Below are 18,286 nucleotides of genomic sequence, written 5' to 3'. Positions count from 1 at the left end.
GGTCATGTGTACATCAGCAGTTCTAGCGGCACACGCAGGATTAAGCAGTTGCACAATGAATAGATTTAGGCTGGATATTGGGAAGAAATTTTTCCATGTGAAGGTGCTGAGGCCTCAGGGTGCCCAGAGAAGCTGTGACTTCCCCATCCCTGACAATGTCCAAGGCCAGGTTGGACGGGGCTCTGAGCAAGCTGGGATAGTGGAAAGTGGCGATGGATCCGGATGGACTAGTAGGGTCCCTCGCAGGCCAGGGCGTTGTGTGATTCTATATTCGTATTCTTGTCCCATCTTTTAAGAAAAAAAAGGGAAACAGTCCCAAAATGACTGGGCTGTGTGGCTGAGAGCCATCAAGGGTAAAGTCAGCAATAACGGGGAAAGTTAATGCCGGCGATCGCAACCACTGACCCCCTCCTAAAAACAGACCCTAGACTTAAATGGGGAGAACTTCGGCTGCGCACTGATGAGCGTGAGAAGCCACAGACACACCCAGCAAACGGGGTTGAGTACTAATTAACAAACAAATTAGGTAACTTTACGCCTGTGATCACTGATGCTTCTGTTTCTTAAAATGTATAAAAAGTATGAAGTTTCGGTGATCGGGGAGCCTTTTGCTGGCACGCTCCGGCTCCCTGCACGCTGGAGGACAGAATTCCCACAGAAACTGGAACATCTCACGGAGCGGCCGCCCCTCGGTGTGCCCGCCGCGCCCGCAGATCTCGCGAGAACACGGCGGCCTCGGCGGGGCCCGCCCACAGGGCGGCCCCGTGCTCTCGCGAGATCGCGAGCTCCTCCCCCGTACCGTGCGGGCAGCGCTGGGACGGGCGGGGCGTCCGCGCCCAGGCGGGATCGGGCTGGGGAACAGGAGAGGGAACGGGAGCGAGAACGAGAGCGAGGCCGGCGCCGGCCTCGGCATGTTGCGCGAGTGATCCCGGCCGGGCGCTGTGGCCCGGGAAAGTGCGGACAGGGGCCGGGCGCTCCCCCCGGGGGAGCCGCGGTGCCGGCGGCGCCCGTGGCCGCGCGGGGCCCCCGCGGTCTCAGGGGTGGGCGGAGCGGGGGGGGCTCCGGCCGCCTCTCCCACCCCCGCGGGCGCCGGGCGCGTAGGTCGGACCCGGGCCCCGCGCTCCCCGCCGAGCCGCCCGACGAAGGGGAGCAGAGCGCCGCAGGGACATGGAGGGCGCCCGGCCGGAGGCGCCCGCGCCTGGCCCCGTCTAGGGCGCCCCGCGGGCCTCGTCCCTCCTCCTCCTCGGAGCGGGGCCGCGGGCGCGGCCGGGCGCGGCGAGGAGCGGGACCGGGGCTGCTGCACCACAGGAGGAGCCGGCCCAGGTGAGGAGCGCTCGCCGTCGCCGTAACGCTTGCAGCGGCGCTGCCCCGGCCCCTCGGGCTCCCTGCCCCGCCCGGGGCGGGCTGCGGGCGCTCGGGCCGGGCAGGCAGCGGCCGGGTCAGGCCAAGGGGCCGCGCTGAGCCGAGCGCGGGGCCCAAACCTGCCCCGCTGCCTCCCCCCGAGGAAGCCGCGGTCTCACTTCCGTGATCCTCGTTGCTTTGGGATTTTAGATTTTTTCAAAATGAGCTTACATGTATTTTTTGTCTTGTGTATTCTGTAATTCAGCAGAAGCGCGTGGAAAAGTAAATTCTTATGCTAGAAATTGTTTTCGGTGGTGTCCAGCGACAGGAGAGGAGCAGTGGCCATAAACGAAAACACAGGAAGTTCCACCTCAACATGAGGAAGAACTTCTGTACATAAAAGGTGGCAGAGCCCTGGAGCAGCTGCCTGGGAAGGGAGTCCCCCTCTGGAGACATTCCAAACCCAGTGAAGGCATTACCCCCTCTAGGTCACCTGCCTTGGCTGGGGGTTTGACCAGATCATCTCTGGAGGTTCCTTCCAGCTTTACCTGCTCTGTGATTTTTATAATTCCACACTTGGTATATTTGTCATGAGATGCTGAAGTACAGATGCAACTATTTGTTTAAAAATAATATATATTTAGCGAAGCCAAGACTAAAATTTGGATTATGTTACTTATAGGTCTTTAATAATAATTTTTTTTCTTTTGGATGTTACTTGTTGTAGGAAATAAGCTTTAAATAGGAAGCAATTTGTGTACTTCTTTAAAGTTGGTTTTAAATAGAGAAGTGGGGAGACTAATACTGTGTATTTTTGTTGCTTTTTCAGTAATATAGTTCCACTTTTCTTTATTTTTCCTCCCGAGAAAAAATAGTGTCTTCTGATTAAAAATGTAGTCTACTAAACACGGAGTGTAAAACTTATGAATTTCTAGGATGTATGTGTAATTTTCAGAGTCAATTTACGATGTGTTTTGTTTGGGTTTTTTTCACCGTGTGCAATTTCTTTCCACTTTCGATGTCTGTTTCTTTCAGGAAGAAAATGAAAATATTTTCTGAGTCTCACAAAACTGTTTTCGTTGTGGATCACTGCCCCTACATGGCAGAATCATGCAGGCAGCACGTGGAATTCGATATGTTAGTGAAGAACCGCACCCAGGGCATCATTCCTCTGGCACCCATCTCCAAGTCCCTGTGGACCTGCTCAGTGGAGTCATCCATGGAATACTGTAGAATAATGTATGATATTTTCCCTTTCAAGAAACTGGTAGGTTCTGCCAGCCATGCTGCATATCATGCTTGATACAATATGGGATGTTTTCATTTTTTATTTAAGTATTTTAATATCTTTGTGTTGTTTAGAGTAAGATATCAAATTGTAATTTATCACTTAAAAATTGTTTTTGCTGTTTATATACTTTATTTTATTAGTTTTACTAGTATGTAAATCTCATTATGTAGTTAATTTTGGAATCTTTCATTGTTCTAATGTCACATTACAAGCTGGTGCAAAACATGGAGAGGTGCTTTAGGCAACTTAGAGCTTTATTATTGTGCTCTCCTGAACAATGACTTTACAAAAGCCTCAGTGAGGAATTGTCTTAAGTTGAATTTTCTTGCTGAATACACATGGTAGGCTCTCTGTAAGAGTTTTGGTGTCAGCATTGAAGGAATTCTGGGCTTTATGAAGAGAGTAGGATTGCCCTGGAGCTAACAGTTTGGAAAAGTGGGAGGAGAGCTTCCTGGCACACACAGCTCCTTGTTTAGAAAACCGTGTTTTCTTAGTTTGTTAAATCATGGTAGATATTTACCCCATGATATACTGTGGCAGACTTTGGAGAATGATGTGCAGTTTACAGTATTAGAATTTACTTTATTTTGTGCCTATCCTGCTGAAAATATAATATAATTTTTAAAATACTAATATTTTGTAAATCTTATTTGGTGTAGAGAATGATTTTCTGGTCTACAAATATAAGTTGTTAATTATATTACTAAGGGGAAAGCTTAATATAGCAGGAGTGTGTGATTTTTGTGGGTTTGTTATTTTGAGTTTGGCTTGTCATTGCACATTATCTCCGGACAACCAGAAAAAAGAAGTACAATTCATGTTGGTTTAAATTTGGGGAAGTAACAATTTAATGGCTGTTACCTTAATGTGCTTTTTTGATCGTTGTAGGTGAACTTCATTGTGAGTGATTCTGGGGCTCATGTGTTGAATTCTTGGACTCAGGAAGATCAGAACTTGCAGGAGGTATGATTTATAACTGTTCTTTTGTTTTGTAGTTCAGATTTCATTGTGAAATAAACATTGTGTTCAATGTGAAGTAACTCTGGTTAATTACAGTGTTGGTGGAGCTAGTCTGAAATTGTTGTATAACAGAATTTCAAATAGCTGCCTGTGAGCCTGGATTATTCTATGGACAAAATTTAAAAAGAATCCAGTATCTTTAAGTAGAGACTTAAATATTTAAAATAAACATTATCAATAAATTAGTTACATATTTCTTCTGTAATTTAGTGCTACATTTTGAACTTAAATTCTTTTTTGAAATATTTGCATGAGAGGCAAATAACTTGTGTTAAATACTTTAATTGTTAATATCCTATTTATGGTTGTGCTTCATCCTCTGAAAAATTTACTTTGAGGAAGAAATGCATTTCCAAACTCTCAGAAAATAAAAGCAGAGGGCAACGAGCAATATTAGAATGTCTTTCGGGTGTTGGATATAAGTTGTTATAATAAGTTGTTATTTTGGTCAGGTATTTTTCTGTAATAAATGCGAATAATTAAATTGCAAAGGATAATTTAGGGCCGAATGTTTTCCAGAAGGCTGCCGGTGAGGTTCGTTAGTGGTCCCATTTGCCCTTCTGCCAGTGTTAGTCTGCAGTCAGAGTGTTAGAAAAGCTGGGAGGTGCCTCTGGGGGTAACAGCTCTCTGTCCCGCCCAGCTGATGGCGGCGCTGGCGGCCGTGGGGCCGCCGAACCCGCGGGCGGACCCCGAGTGCTGCAGCATCCTGCACGGGCTGGTGGCCGCCGTGGAGGCGCTCTGCAAGATCACCGAGTACCAGCACGAGGCCCGCACCACGCTCATGGAGAACGCCGAGCGCGTCGGCAACCGCGGCAGGATCATCTGCATCACCAACGCCAAGAGGTGGGCACCGCGGGCTCTGCTGGCTCCTGGCATTGCCACCAGGGCTGCAGGCAGCTCCTTTGCACAGATCCTTCTCAGAGCACTTCTCACCTTATCAAAGGTTTTGTTACGGGGTTCTGACAGATGGTGCAGCCTTAATGAAATCCACCTTTCTTTGTAGTGACAGCCACGTTCGGATGCTGGAGGATTGTGTTCAGGAGACCATTCATGAGCACAACAAACTTGCAGCTAACTCTGACCAGTGAGTATGCTTTTTACAGTTTTTTCTATCCTCTAGGAAATATGGATGTATTTCACAAAACTCACTATAATGAACCATTTGAATGAATGTGAAGTAGAAGGTGGTAAATCATCATATTGTTGGCTTAGAGCTGATGTATGATCATTTTCTTTCTAGTGTCATCCTCATAGGACAGGATTTCTTTAGCTTGTTACCTTCTACATCTGCTCCAAAATCAGATGCATAACTGTGCCTTGTTACACATTGTGTTTTTAATCACTAATTTATCTGGAGCAGTTTTTCTTGATTATACTGTTTACTTTCATGTTCACCTTCCTTTGACTAAAACAGCTAACTTCTTTGAAACTAGTTTTAGTTTCTAAATGACTGTATTGCCTGGAGCTTCCCTTGAGATAAAGGAATCTTAAAATACAGAGTGCATCTCCTCTGAGAAGTCTTTCTCCATGTATGTTTTGTCTAATGAAACTGAAGTGTTTGTCTACAGCGCTGTGTTATCTTGTAAAGTTGTTGTGGGTTGAGATCCTATTCCTGGTTGCTCCTCAGGCACTTCAAGAGCAGAAGCAGCACTCTCCTGTTTTTTTTCCTGCTGCAGTTGCAGTTTCATGCATGTATAAAGGATCCTGCCCAAGAAATTAGGTGTTAAATCTATTGTAAAGACAAGGATGTCTCATTCCTGTAGGTACAGATGTGGTACAACGTTTGTATCACTCCAAACTTCAGCCACATCAGGATTAGCATATATCCCATTACATGTCCCAGCTCTCTGTGCTGTTTGGGTAGTTGTTCTCATGTTTCCTGGAATCCCCTCATTCTTACCTACACTTGGAGACACAAATCCTCTGTAGTGTCAATATTCAGCTGAATAAAGCTGAACAGATTGCACCAGTTAAGGACTTACTCCATCGATGTGTCCAAAAAAGAAGCACAGAGCTGTAGCATCTGAGGAGCAAGAAGTGTTAGGCTTTTATTTTTATTCTGATCAGAACTTATTTTGAAGTCTGTGCTTTTGAAATTTGTATCTGTAACCTAGTTCCTGCAACACGCTTTCATAAACAACATGTTACTAACATATGTTTTGATTCTGTGTTCTAGATATCAGAATTAATTTAATTTTAGGAGATAATCTGCCATGCTGTAGGCTAAGCAAAATGATTTTTTTTTTAAGTCTAATGCAGATTCAGAAATGTGAACTGGTGTTAATCCACACGTACCCAGTTGGTGAAGACAGCCTTGTTTCAGATCGTCCTAAAAAAGAGGTGAGGAACTTAAAATGAGAAAGCTTATCCCAGATTGAACCATGTCAGACTGAAAACAGTGCAAATTATTCTCAGCTGTTCAGTAGCAAAAGCACATGTGGTGGTTGTTTGAAACCAAGTACATTAAAAAATCTGTAATATATTCTGCTATTCAACAGTCTGCTCTGCATTAACATGCTGTCTGTAAGAAAAGACCCCAGAAAAATGACTTAACATGAAAAGCATGTAGTGCTGCATAGTATTTAATATATGAAAAGGACTATGAGGAGGTACATTCCTGTGATTCATTTCTACAGAACTCTGCTGTAGTTGTGCTAAAAATTGTGATTAGAAGATAGCAAATTGACTACTTCTCTCTCTGGGTCTGGGTTCTGGGATTTTTTTGTTGTTGTTGTTTGGGGTTCTTGTTTTAGGGTTTTGGAGGATTGTTGTAGTTTTTGTTGTGTGGTTTTTTAAATTTATTTTGTTTTGGTTTTGAGCCCCAACCCAATGTTCTTTTTGGCTAAGGAAAAATCAAATACATCTCCTAGCTTGTGTTTATTTGCCTTGTGTATGTACGATGCACTTACAGGTAGACATCTAAACATTACTTTGCTGTTACTCAGCAGGTGAAAGAATGTAAAACCAGGCCCAGAGCTGCTGTTAAGATTTATTCCCCATGTTGTGATGCTATTTTTTCCTATCAACAATTAGTGACTCAATTTTTAGCACACTTCTAATTTTTTTAACCATTTTTAAGTACTGCATCTGTAGCAGTTGGCATAAGCTCAAAATTCAGAATGAAAATAGTTTTTTGCTTCTTGCTCAGTAGTTTCCCCTGGTGTGGGTTTCTGAGTGGTAGCTTTAGCAGTATAAATGCTTATTTGAGAGTTGAACAAACTGTACTGTTGAATGATATCACAACCTAAACTATGAATTCTATGTATCAATTCATTTCAGCTCTCCCCTGTTCTAACCAGTGAAGTGCACAGTGTCCGTGCAGGGAGGCACCTGGCTACAAAACTGAATCTTTTAGTACAGCAACACTTTGATCTGGCTTCAACCACAATAACTAACATCCCTATGAAGGTAATATTGTGTCTGCAGCTCTGTGTTAACCAGATGCATCACTTCTAAATTTGTTTGAAAACTTCTGATGTTTATTTTAATTGAATTTTTACATTGTTTTTCTCTCCATATCATATTTTCTGTTTTGTTTTTTTTTTTTTCTTTTATTAGCCCACATTCAATGTCTGTGATCAGGTTAGTAAAAATGAAGTAGGGGAAAAAAAGTAAAGAAGGATCACAGAACAAAATATTGTATTGCCAAATCTCACTTTTTGATGTAGCAATACAAGTGTTATTTCAGTTCTGTTTGTATTACTTTATATAAATACAGTCTTGTTTACCTCAGATCAATTTGTCTGTGATTCTTTTGTCTTTTTCTAGTTGTGTTTAGATATTCTTGACCCTTGTGCATTATAGTGGCATAGTGAGTCTCTTTTTCCTCTGTTTCATTATCATGCCCACCCAACATAAAGGTGTTTGTAACTAAAAGCTGCTTTTTTTACCAAGGATTTTCCAGTGGGTTTTCTACTCTGAAAATCCATAAACATGAAATGGAGACAGGATATATCTAGTTAAGAAAGAGATTCAATTAAGTGTCTTGTGGTAGAAGTTATGTCCATATTTTAAATTTTTTTGCTAGTTGGAGGGAAATCAGTTTAGAATGTCAGGTGTTAAGTTGACAGTAATTTTCTGATCAGGCAGCAAGAGACAATTGAGACAGATGTGTCAGTATTCTAACAGAAAATGAGCCATGGGCAGGTAACCTTCATGATTAAAAAAATTCATTAACTTGTAACACAGTCAATCATTGCATATTTGAAATCTAGCAATATTGCATGGATTTTATGAGTTAAAACATGATATCAAAATAATTTTCAGTTTTTATGAGAGTTTGACATGGGTCATGACATAGATGTGACTTCAGTTTGCAAATACCTTGTCTGTAACTTTCTGACCTGTGTGCTGCTGGTGTGCCTCTCCCTTCTGCCTTTGTCCTTATAGTAATAGAATATGTTGGGTTCTCTGTGTTTTTTTTTTTTTTTTTAATTGTTTTTCTTTTTAAACTTGGAGTAAATTAGTGGAGTTACTGTTCTGTTTTTGCTGATCTTCTGCAGCTGTTTGAAGATGCAGTGTCCTCTTTACAAAAATCAATTTTTTTTTAGTTATAAACTTGCAGCTGCAAGTGCACTTCATTTCATAAGCTTAAGAAGTACTAAGTTCAAAGTGTGGGTTTTGGTTTGGATTCTTTATTTTTGGTTTTGAAAAGTAATTGTCACTCTACCCTGCAGTGAGTCTTTGCTGCTGCTCAGTAAGTTGTAACTGCTGGTGATTATGTAACATTTTGTAGGCTTCCTTAACTTCACTTATTTAGTGAAGTAGTCAAGCCTAGTTTTTACTTGTATGTGATGCTCTGCATGGTGACATGAGGCTTGTGTAAAGAGGAATAGGGTTTCAAAAAAGTAAATAAGAGGAAAAGTAGTTGGCTGCATCTTTAAACTGCTCAGAAAGCAAAGTTCCCTCAGCATTGCAATCCTGTTGTTGTCTGAGGCACTTGGAGATTTTTTGTTTTCTTCCAGACTGAAAGACAAATGTAGAATCATTAATTTATGAAAATGGTGACCTCTAGCTAAAGTAATTCTGTTTATATCCACCTTTCTCTTTTGAAGGAAGAACAACATGCTAACACATCAGCCAACTATGATGTGGAGCTGCTTCATCACAAAGAGGCACATGTGGATTTTTTAAAGAGTGGTAAGTAGGAATGGCCCTCTGAAGGTGGCTTTTGATCAGCCTCTTTGGGAGTATTCACAAAGGAAGATTGAGACCTTCAAATCCATGTAATTTTCAGGCTCAAATAGTAAATATTTCAGTTATTCCTTGTAACCCAGGAAACTTAATTTGTAATGTTGGCATTAGAGTTTTGCTCATTATTGATATATTTTAATACAGCAATGAGAAAACAGGCCAAATTCACATTTGTTCAGGAAATTGCTGTGAGATTTGAAGGGCATGTCAGTTTCTTACTGAGATACAAAAAGTAGGTGAGAGACCAAATATGTAGGGAGATTTTACAAAATGAAGTCTCTCTTGTGGATATTTGTGCAAAATTATGCCTTGCACAATTGAACTTTAAGTAATAATAATTAGCACCACTTACATCCCACAGGCCTGTTTATGGCAATAATTGCTTTGGAAAAAACAAGACTTGTTTGGCTGTTGAGCTTTTTTGTTGTATTTGAAATACCTATCTTTTTTTTTTGTAAATTTGGAATTGCTATCACCTCTGAGGTGAATTTTTAATAGCTCAACCAAAGTTAGAAAAGCACAACACTTAGCCTTTTGCAGAATTATTTTGTTGAGGAAACTGCCTGATGTCAAACTTTGTTAAAATCAGCTTATAACTTCTCTATTAGTAGAATTAAATGTCATATGATCCATAAGTAGCCATTTTGGGGAGTTTGTGCTTTTTGTCCCATTGCTTTGAGGAAGAGGAGGCAACTCCTCTGTCATCTCCAAGTGTTGTGCTCCAAATTTTAGGGGAGTGGATGACTAAAGATTGATGAAAAGCATGGGGTGTTGCAGTAATGACCTCAGCCTCACCTGAACTGTGGTATGATGTTGAAATCTTGAAGCTTTTATTGCCAGGGCTCAGAAGCAGTTTTGTAAAACCTGTAGGCTCAAGGAATTAGGTCTCCTAGGAAAATACAAAAGCACTCTGACTGCATTTCCTCTTCACATTTTCCCATCAGGACTTTGAGAGGAAAAAGTCTGCTCTATGATCCTGTAAATTTTGGGTTCTTTCATTTGTTTCTAAATACATAATTCAGCTGTAATAGCTCTGATGCTAGGAAAGTGGGAATTTAGTTACACTGGTCTTTTTTCTCTGAAATGTTGTCAAGGAATTTTCAGGTTAAATAAGTTTGGCCTTCAGATATTCTGAAGATAATTTCTAAAACTGTTGCAGTTAATTTTAATAATAAAGTATTTCCAGTATTTTAATAATAAAGCATTTGTGGTCAGTAGAACACATTGAGAGAATTCAGGCTGAATGTGACATAGCGATGAGACCAAATATTTCTTTCTCCAAAAAATTAAACTTGTCAAATGTACCTTTAGATTGGTTTAATTGACTTTGGGAATACAATATGTACAAGAAACAGTCAGCTCTAGTATGTAGGAGTTCTGATTTCTGTGTGGAAAATTTTGATAAAGATATTGTCTTTAAGTCCTGAGCATTTTAGCAGGAAAAAATTGCCTGCTACTGATAGAACTAAACTTATGTAGAACTTTCTAATTGTCAAATCAAAAGGTTAGGTATCTTAAGTTTTAAATTTAGATTGCTTTGTGTATATATTCATGTTATATTTTGTACCTCAAGTTTAGAGTTGTTTTTGTGTAATAAACTCTGGTTGATCCCCCCACTTTCTGCCTTTCTCTGCAGGTGATAACCACGTGGGTGGCAATAGCAGAGAAGGCACATTTAAAGAAACTGTGACACTGAAATGGTGCACTCCTCGAACCAACAGTGTGGGTAGGTGCCATGGAACTTTCCAGACCTGGTTGGTAACTTGTACAAATTTGAGTACAGGAGAGAAAGCCAGGGCAGATCTGAGATGGCTGTGCAGCTCATGCACCCTATTAACTATTAGCAATTTATGTTGACTCATTGAGCCAGCAGGCCAGAAATAGAGATAAGAGAAATAAGAGCAGACTGACTGATCAGTGAAGTGATTCAAGAGATAAAGAATTGGGGGTTCTGCTGGAAACAGGGCTTGGTTGGGAATGTATGAGATTCTCAGAGCTGTGGATTCTTGGGAATCCTTCCAGTGGGCACTTTCAGACTGAGAGGCAGCTAGACTTTTTAGTTCTGCTCATTGTGGACTAGCCTCCTCCTCTTCCATTCTTTTATTTTGTGGATTTTTTTTTTCTGTCTCTGGAATTACACTCCACTTTTCTACTCCTTTATTTTTCAGAACTGCACTATTGCACCGGAGCATACAGAATTTCACCAGTAGATGTAAATAGCAGACCTTCTTCATGCCTTACAAACTTTCTCCTTAATGGTAAATTTGTGTCCTTGGCTAATTATTCAATGTTAAAATTTTTAATTTTGTAAATGGAGCATGTGGCACATTTTGATTGGTGTAGCAGTAATGTGTATATACTGTAAAAATACTACATTTATTTTAAAATGTCCTATAAATAAGAGAAGAAAGTTTTTAAATGTCTTCAAAGGCAATTGTATTTTGAATCTTAAAGATGGGAGGAAATATGTAAAGAAGCAACAAGTATTGAAATGGAGGTTTGTGTGTTTGCAAACAAAATGGCATTACAAATATCCTTTTAACAGAATGTTTCCTTCAGTCAAGTCATTTGATTGTCTAAACATGCAGTGGTTTTATTAAAGACTATATCTTAATGTGTTTTTCTCTAGAGATTGTGTAGTGAAAATGTCCTTTGATTAATAAAAATGGTTAGAACCAAAATTAATAGCATATTTGAGGTAAGCTCACTCTTCTGATTTTTGCTTCCTGACAAAAAGAAACTTATTTGGAGAATGCACCCTTTAATGCTTGGTGTATTCTACTGAAAATAAGACAAATGCAGTTTTATTTCTCTTGTCTGAAGAACAGTATCCATTTTAAGCATTAGCAAGTGTATCAGCTGATACCTTTATACTCAAGAGGTTATTTTATTACTTTTTGAAAGTTGCTTTTAATGAGAGTGGTTCTGCAGCAGGGCCATTTGAATGCCTTATGAATATGTATTTTTTCCTAAGAATAATATCCTATAGAAGAAATGATTGGTTGGTCTAGGAGAGGCCTTTTGGTGTTGCTTTGTAAAATTTTAAGGTGCACATATACCCTGTTCTGTGTCAAGAAATGAGGAGATGGAAGTTTGTTGTTCAGGTGGGTGAAAACACCACCTTGGTGGGTTCAGATTCTTCCTGTATTTATGCAGCTCAAAATTAAAAAATTGCAGCACCCAGGAATGAGTGAATGAAACTGATCTCCCTCCACCAGGTCGCTCGGTGTTGTTGGAGCAGCCACGCAAGTCTGGCTCAAAAGTCATCAGCCACATGCTCAGCAGCCACGGGGGAGAGATTTTCTTGCATGTGTTGAGCAGCTCCCGCTCAATCCTGGAAGATCCCCCCTCAATTAGCGAGGGCTGCGGTGGGAGGGTCACTGACTACAGGATCACAGTAAGGGTCTTTCTGTGCTACACTGCTGCTTCTCTCACATGACAACAGATGCAGGGCACTAGGTGTGGGAAGGAAATGTTGGAGTGGGTTGCATGGTCAAGTTTCCTTTGTAATAAATACCTTGATAGGTATTTGGTAAAAAATACTACATTTATTGATTGCTATGCCTGCTTCATAAATTACTTTGTGCGTCAAGGAATGCCTCCTTAATGCACTAGGAGTGTTTAAAGTTTGTTCTGGTTCTAGAAAAATATTTTTCTTGGCAAGTTTCTTCTGTGAGTTGGATACATATAGGACTGTATCGTGTGCTTATTGTCAAAGGATAGATTGCACATGAGTGTTTGTACAGTAAATAAAAAAGATGAAGTTGACGGCTTTGAACTCTGATATCAGACAATCAGCTGACATGCCTTTTGTTTATCCTTTATTTTTTTCAATACATCCTTGATATCTTTCGTAAATAAGCATAAGTTCCTTCTGGAAAGATATAACTCTTCCCATACATGAAATACCTTGTAAATCTGGAAGTCCTCCTTGTCAAAACCCATACATTGATATTTACCCCATATTTCTGTGCCTCTGTTTTTGTGTTCCCCCTGGTAAATGTATGAGAGTTAGAGACAGGGCTGTGGTTGGTAGGGTCAGATGTGGCTGTGGGATGGTACAAAGTGATAAGCAAGGCTAAGCTGTTTAGCCCCTTCACTGAAAGTTACTTTGTTAGAGAAATGCCTAATTGTATCTTGTTTGGTTATCATTAGGATTTTGGTGAATTTATGAGGGAAAACCGATTAACTCCTTTTCTAGAGCCCAGATATAAGATGGATGGAAGTCTTGAAATTCCATTGGAACGTGCAAAAGATCAGTTAGAGAAACATACTCGTTACTGGCCTATGATTATTTCTCAGACCACCATCTTCAACATGCAAGCTGTAAGTAACCTGGGCTGTGTACATTTTTGTTCTGTTCCTAGATTGAGTTTTGCCTTGTCACTTGATGAAGTACCAACTCTATGGGGTGATAAATCCCTTGCTGTATAATCAGTTTAATTCAGCTTTATTTTTGCTGAACTAATACTGTATTTAATGCAGTAGATTGTTGGAATGGTATTTAAATAAAGTGATTTGAACCTGACAGCTCCAGTTCTGCTGGGTAAAGAAAGCATCCACTTACACTTAGAATTAGTACTAAACTGAGGATAAGAGGGTGGAGTTTTGTTGTGTGTTGTTTCATTACCTTTAATTTTTTAATCCCTATTGCTCTCCTGTGACACACACGCATTTTCTTGTTGTTTATTTCTGCAGGTAGTACCATTAGCCAGTGTGATTGTGAAGGAAACAATGACTGATGAGGATGTGTTGAATTGCCAAAAAACAATATACAATTTGGTGGACATGGAGAGGAAGAACGATCCACTGCCAATTTCAACAGTTGGTACCAGAGGAAAGGGGCCAAAAAGGTTACATGCATATCTCTCTTTGTTGATTCTGGACTATTTCTCAGAAATACTCTGTTGGCAATGTTTTCATACCAGATTTTTAAAATATAGTTTAAAGTAATACATAGTGCACTAAACACTGTATTGCACACCCCAAATGCTGTGAGTGCTTCACCTGTATCATTTAGGGGCTATAACAGTACTGATAGTGCTGTATATTAGGGAGAAAACTGTACAATTTTATTGTCTAAGAATTTAATTATGTTAAAAAATATGAAATCAAAGTTATCAGCAAAGTTAAGAAATTGATACAATATGGACAGATAAAGTGGAATAATTTCAAGTTTATAAAAAAGGAAAACTCAAATATAAATGAACGGTGCATTAAAATTGGGATATATTAAAGGCCTTATGGAACAGTTATTTAAAATATGGGATACTTTTTTAAAATAAACATGGAATATTCTGATCCCTCAATCACTGGGATGTGTTCCTTGTATTTCCAAGAATGGATTTTTTTGAAAAGAAATTCAGCTCCTGATTTGCCTACATGACTGGGAGTTATTGACAATAGTGTGGTGCAATTCTTCCTTAATTTTTTTAGCCCAAATAATGTAATAATTAATTTGCACGTTAGTGCATGAGTGGCCCTCTAACATTGCATTGTTAGCAAGCACCTGAGAGGTTTCACAAGTGCCAACAATATGATTTCATTGGACATAATCCATTTCAATTTATATTTTACTCTGGGCGTTAACTGGGAAATGTTAATGTGGTTCAAGCATGGAGTAATCCCAGGTGGAGAAACCTGCAGTACTGGAGGACAGATAATCTCTGGGGGGTTATTTTTGGTCTGGGGGTTCTGTGTTGTTTGTTAAGGCCTGCATTCATCCAGTCAGTAGCTGAATGGTGGTGGTGACTCTCAGTGTGGTGTTTCCTGGCCCTCAGGGATGAGCAGTACCGCATCATGTGGAACGAGCTGGAGACCCTGGTGCGAGCGCACATCAACAACTCTGACAAACACCAGCGAGTCCTGGAGTGCCTCATGGCCTGCAGGAGCAAACCCCCCGAGGAGGAGGAGCGCAAGAAACGGGGCAGGAAGAGAGAAGACAAAGAGGACAAGTCAGAGAAGCTGGGCAAAGACTATGAATCAGATAAGCCATGGCAGGATTCAGAGAGGTACATTTTCTAAAGTGAGATCAAACTGTAGCATAACTGTTGTTCTTAGCTGACCTCTTAGCCAGGTGTTTTAGCTTGAGGAGTTCCTGCTGTTGGATTCTGTCATAACTACACCACCTTTTTGATATTAAACTGCTTTATGGAAACCTAAAGCATGGCTGAAAACATGGGACTAGCAGTTGTTTTCTTTTATCAAGCTGTAGATAGTTCAGTGTTCAGGTTGATTAAACAACCCAGCTTGATTTGGCTCTTCTCTTCAGCTGAGCATCAGGATTATAGTCCGTTTACCTCCTGTCTGTAATTCATGTTGTTACTGTAGCTTGTCTAAGTGGCAAGCACCTGTCAGTCTGTTCTGTATTCCTTCTTTGAAACTACTTTCTACAGACATCCAAAAAACTCATGGTAGTAAGCTTAATTTGCATGTGTTCTGTGCATGCTGGGATCACTTAGGATGAGAGGGCCTTTTCATCTACCCTGCTGTCACCGTGCTGATGACATTCCATGCCTTCCTGTCAATGATCATTCCTACAACTTTGCTTTCACACGTGGAACAGAAATGGGGACTGAGATAAAAGAGATTTGGTGTGAATGGGTCTGAATTCACCTAGAAAAGATAATAGGAAATTGTATCATTTCTCTATGTATTTATTTTAATTTAGTCTTTCCTTCAAAATTCAGACATGAATTGTCTCAACAACTTAAGTGAAACTGTGTATTAAGAACCCTTCCTATGTGTAATGCTTATACAGAGGATTATTTGGCTACAATTTTCTATTTTTTTTCACCCACTCCAAGGGGTCAAAAGAAAATTTCTTATGATACACGTCCTGTATAATTTTGAGCAGTACAGAAAGCTATCAAGAATTATGTTGTGCTCAAGCATATTTTTCCTCACCCTTTTCCTTCCCTCTGGAAAAGGTTAAAAGGTCTTTTGGATCGGGAGAAAGAAGAACTGGCAGAAGCTGAAGTTATCAAAGACTCCCCTGATTCTCCTGAGCCCCCCAACAAAAAGCCTCTCATTACAATGGATGAAATGCCCACAGTTGAAAAGGCAAAAGGTAAACCAAAACAATTGCAACAGATTATTTCTTTTAAAGGTAGATGTTGTTGCATCAGTCTGTGTTTTCTAAAGTAATGAGGTGAATCATATTGGAGTTAAAGCTAAGTCAGTGAAGATCATGTTTAATTGAATGCTAAATGTTGAGAAATTCTTGGAAAACACAGACCTGCCAGGTCTGTGAAAAAAGGGAGATACTGAGACACTGTGTGGGTCTGCTGATTGATTCTTGGGTTGACAGGGGGTTGGCCAAGTTCCTGCTGGTGCTGTCTGACCTCCTGTATGTGGGAAATGCTGTTTGAGGGCAGGTGTCAGAAATCACTGTCTCCTGCTAATAAATAATCAACTTGCCTAAGCAGTGCAGTTGTCAGAATGGACAGTTCTCACTCTTCCTTGGTGTGAATTATTTTCTGTCACAGTGGCTGAGCTGATGCTGAGATTCTGCATTTAAAGCAGAGTCCATCTCATGTGCAGCAGCTCCTCAGCCATTATCACTTTGCATATTTTCTGTTTATTTAGCCACTACTGTAAGTTTGTTCAATATTAGTTGTTTTAACATGTTGAATTATCACAATCTGTAATTTCCTTTAAGGTGTTATAATGATGTAATGTTAATTCAAAATTTTCATCACTTAGACTCTTTTTGCTTACAATTTTAGGGCCAATGTCCTTGCTGTCTTTATGGAGCAACAGAATTAATACTGCCAACTCTAGGAAACACCAGGAATTTATTGGCCGGTTGAACTCTGTCAACAACAAAGCTGAGCTGTATCAACATCTGAAAGAAGAAAATGGGTTTGTATCAGGAAATGTATCACTACCCATATCATGGTAGCAGTCAGTGTGGAGTTTACAGCATTAGATACTCCTTTGATGATTAAAATATCTGAGTACATTCCTTTGCTTCTCAGCATTGATGGAGAACCACAGCAGTGTTTGGTTTTCTGTTTGCATCTGTGCTGAGTGAGACTGGCTGCTGAGAGCTGAGCTTCCCTAGGCCTCAGCAAAACTCTTAGTAAATGATTATTACCCCTGCAGCAAAACTCTTATTAAACTGCAGGGGTTTAAACAGTAGCTGAGACTTTCTGCTTGCTTTGGCTTTCAAAGGAATGGCTGATACAGAAATATTGTTGGTAATAAAGTGGTTGACTCTTAGGCTGTGCTGGAATGAAGTAGTCCTACAAAAAATGTTCTACAAAAAATACTGGAAAATCAAACCAGCCTCCTCTGAAGGAAATGAGATGATGGTAGGCAATGATCAGTGTAAGAGGGCTGAAAATCAAGTCCTTGGAAAAAATAGCCAAAGCTCAAGTTTTCAAAATGGATTCTCCAGTCACATGAATATTATCCAGTCACATGAATATTGTCTGTTTTGGTGAGGTTGATAGTGGATGGTTTTTCACAGCTGAAATGTATCTCTGCAGAAACCTTTCCTTTATGTAATGACTGCTGCTTAAAGAAGTATTAAGAGGAGATAAGATTGCATATGGGGTAGGGAGAGACAGGACAGTTTGTGAAGTAAAATGTATTTATGAAAGCATTTAAATCTGATTTTTTTAACTTGATTTTTCTTCCAGTAACAAGCCTTACCACTTGTTTGCTTGCCTTTCAGAATGGAAACAACAGAAAATGGAAAAGCAGGCCGGCAGTGAGGATTAATTCTGTTTCTTGGGACAAAACCTGGCCAAAATGCAAAAATATTTAATGCTGGAATTGCTCTTGGTACTGTTTCAATACAACTGTATAGCTGTGGTTTGATTGGTTTTTACATTTTTCTAGACCTATTTTTGCTATGAAGTATAAAACCTGCGTATCACGTTAAACCAGCTGTGTGCAAATAGGAGCTGTCCTGAAGCGTTTTCCAGTCGTGCTTTAGGATGAAGAAAACCTCTGCTGCCATGGAGTAAATCAAGTAATCAAAAATGTTAGTCACCTTAAAGTCCTTGCCCAGAAGTATTGGATACTATTTCAAAATCAGTGATGACTGTCTTAAAAAAAAAGAAAAATTGAAGTAATTTACAGTAAGCTGATAACATCCTTAATTTTGGTCCATGAACACCTTTTATTTATATGAGGATTCCTCAGGAGTCCATAATTATGGAAAAGACCGTACACTGGGTACCCAGACACTGAGCTGAGAGAGTGCCAGGCTTGGTTTTCATCTGAGGGGTGGGAGGGTGAGGGGTTTTACAGATAGAAATTGTTGGTTTAAAGACTTTTAAAAATGGAATGGAAATGGTCTTTAGAAAGCAAAGCCTTTCAAGTTGTTGTGTTGGAGTTAAGGCTTTGTAAGCAAAAGTACAATAAAATTTTTTGCTAATAATTATATTATTGATGAAGTGTGTTTTGTAAGATACTTGTGGTAGCATGTCT

At 40.0% G+C, this 18,286-nt stretch overlaps 1 protein-coding gene across 5 annotated transcripts; it reads left to right on the top strand.

Annotated features, from left to right (window-relative positions):
* Positions 1-84: 84 nt before the first annotated feature.
* INTS13 (integrator complex subunit 13) lies at positions 85-18,164 on the top strand. Of its 5 annotated transcripts, XM_058804799.1 has the most exons (18): positions 850-1,323; positions 1,610-1,623; positions 2,377-2,608; positions 3,521-3,595; positions 4,293-4,495; positions 4,656-4,736; positions 5,902-5,992; positions 6,932-7,060; positions 8,707-8,791; positions 10,482-10,571; positions 11,014-11,103; positions 12,064-12,242; positions 13,001-13,171; positions 13,544-13,698; positions 14,626-14,856; positions 15,775-15,914; positions 16,573-16,708; positions 17,526-18,164. In XM_058804799.1, the coding sequence occupies exons 3-18, from the start codon at positions 2,384-2,386 to the stop codon at positions 17,563-17,565; spliced, it is 2,121 nt and encodes a 706-aa protein (XP_058660782.1). In that variant the 5' UTR covers positions 850-1,323; positions 1,610-1,623; positions 2,377-2,383; the 3' UTR covers positions 17,566-18,164. The 5 variants fall into 5 exon arrangements, with proteins under 5 accessions (XP_058660784.1, XP_058660782.1, XP_058660780.1 ...); XM_058804801.1 differs by lacking the exons at positions 850-1,323; positions 1,610-1,623 and adding an exon at positions 85-103; XM_058804797.1 differs by lacking the exon at positions 1,610-1,623.
* Positions 18,165-18,286: the final 122 nt, after the last annotated feature.

This window comes from Ammospiza caudacuta, chromosome 5, assembly GCF_027887145.1.
Source record: "Ammospiza caudacuta isolate bAmmCau1 chromosome 5, bAmmCau1.pri, whole genome shotgun sequence".
NCBI lineage: Eukaryota > Metazoa > Chordata > Aves > Passeriformes > Passerellidae > Ammospiza > Ammospiza caudacuta.
The sequence above is the reverse complement of the archived record's forward strand: the minus strand, read 5'-3'. Positions and strand labels throughout refer to the sequence as shown.

Bases quoted from the DNA above. Each gene is read 5' to 3' on its own strand.
- INTS13 (XM_058804801.1), top strand. From the start codon at position 2,384: ATGAAAATATTTTCTGAGTCTCACAAAACTGTTTTCGTTGTGGATCAC. The intron at 12,243-13,000 runs GTAAGGGTCTTT...GGTTATCATTAG, and splicing joins TCACTGACTACAGGATCACA to GATTTTGGTGAATTTATGAG. The intron at 13,172-13,543 runs GTAAGTAACCTG...TTATTTCTGCAG, and splicing joins CCATCTTCAACATGCAAGCT to GTAGTACCATTAGCCAGTGT.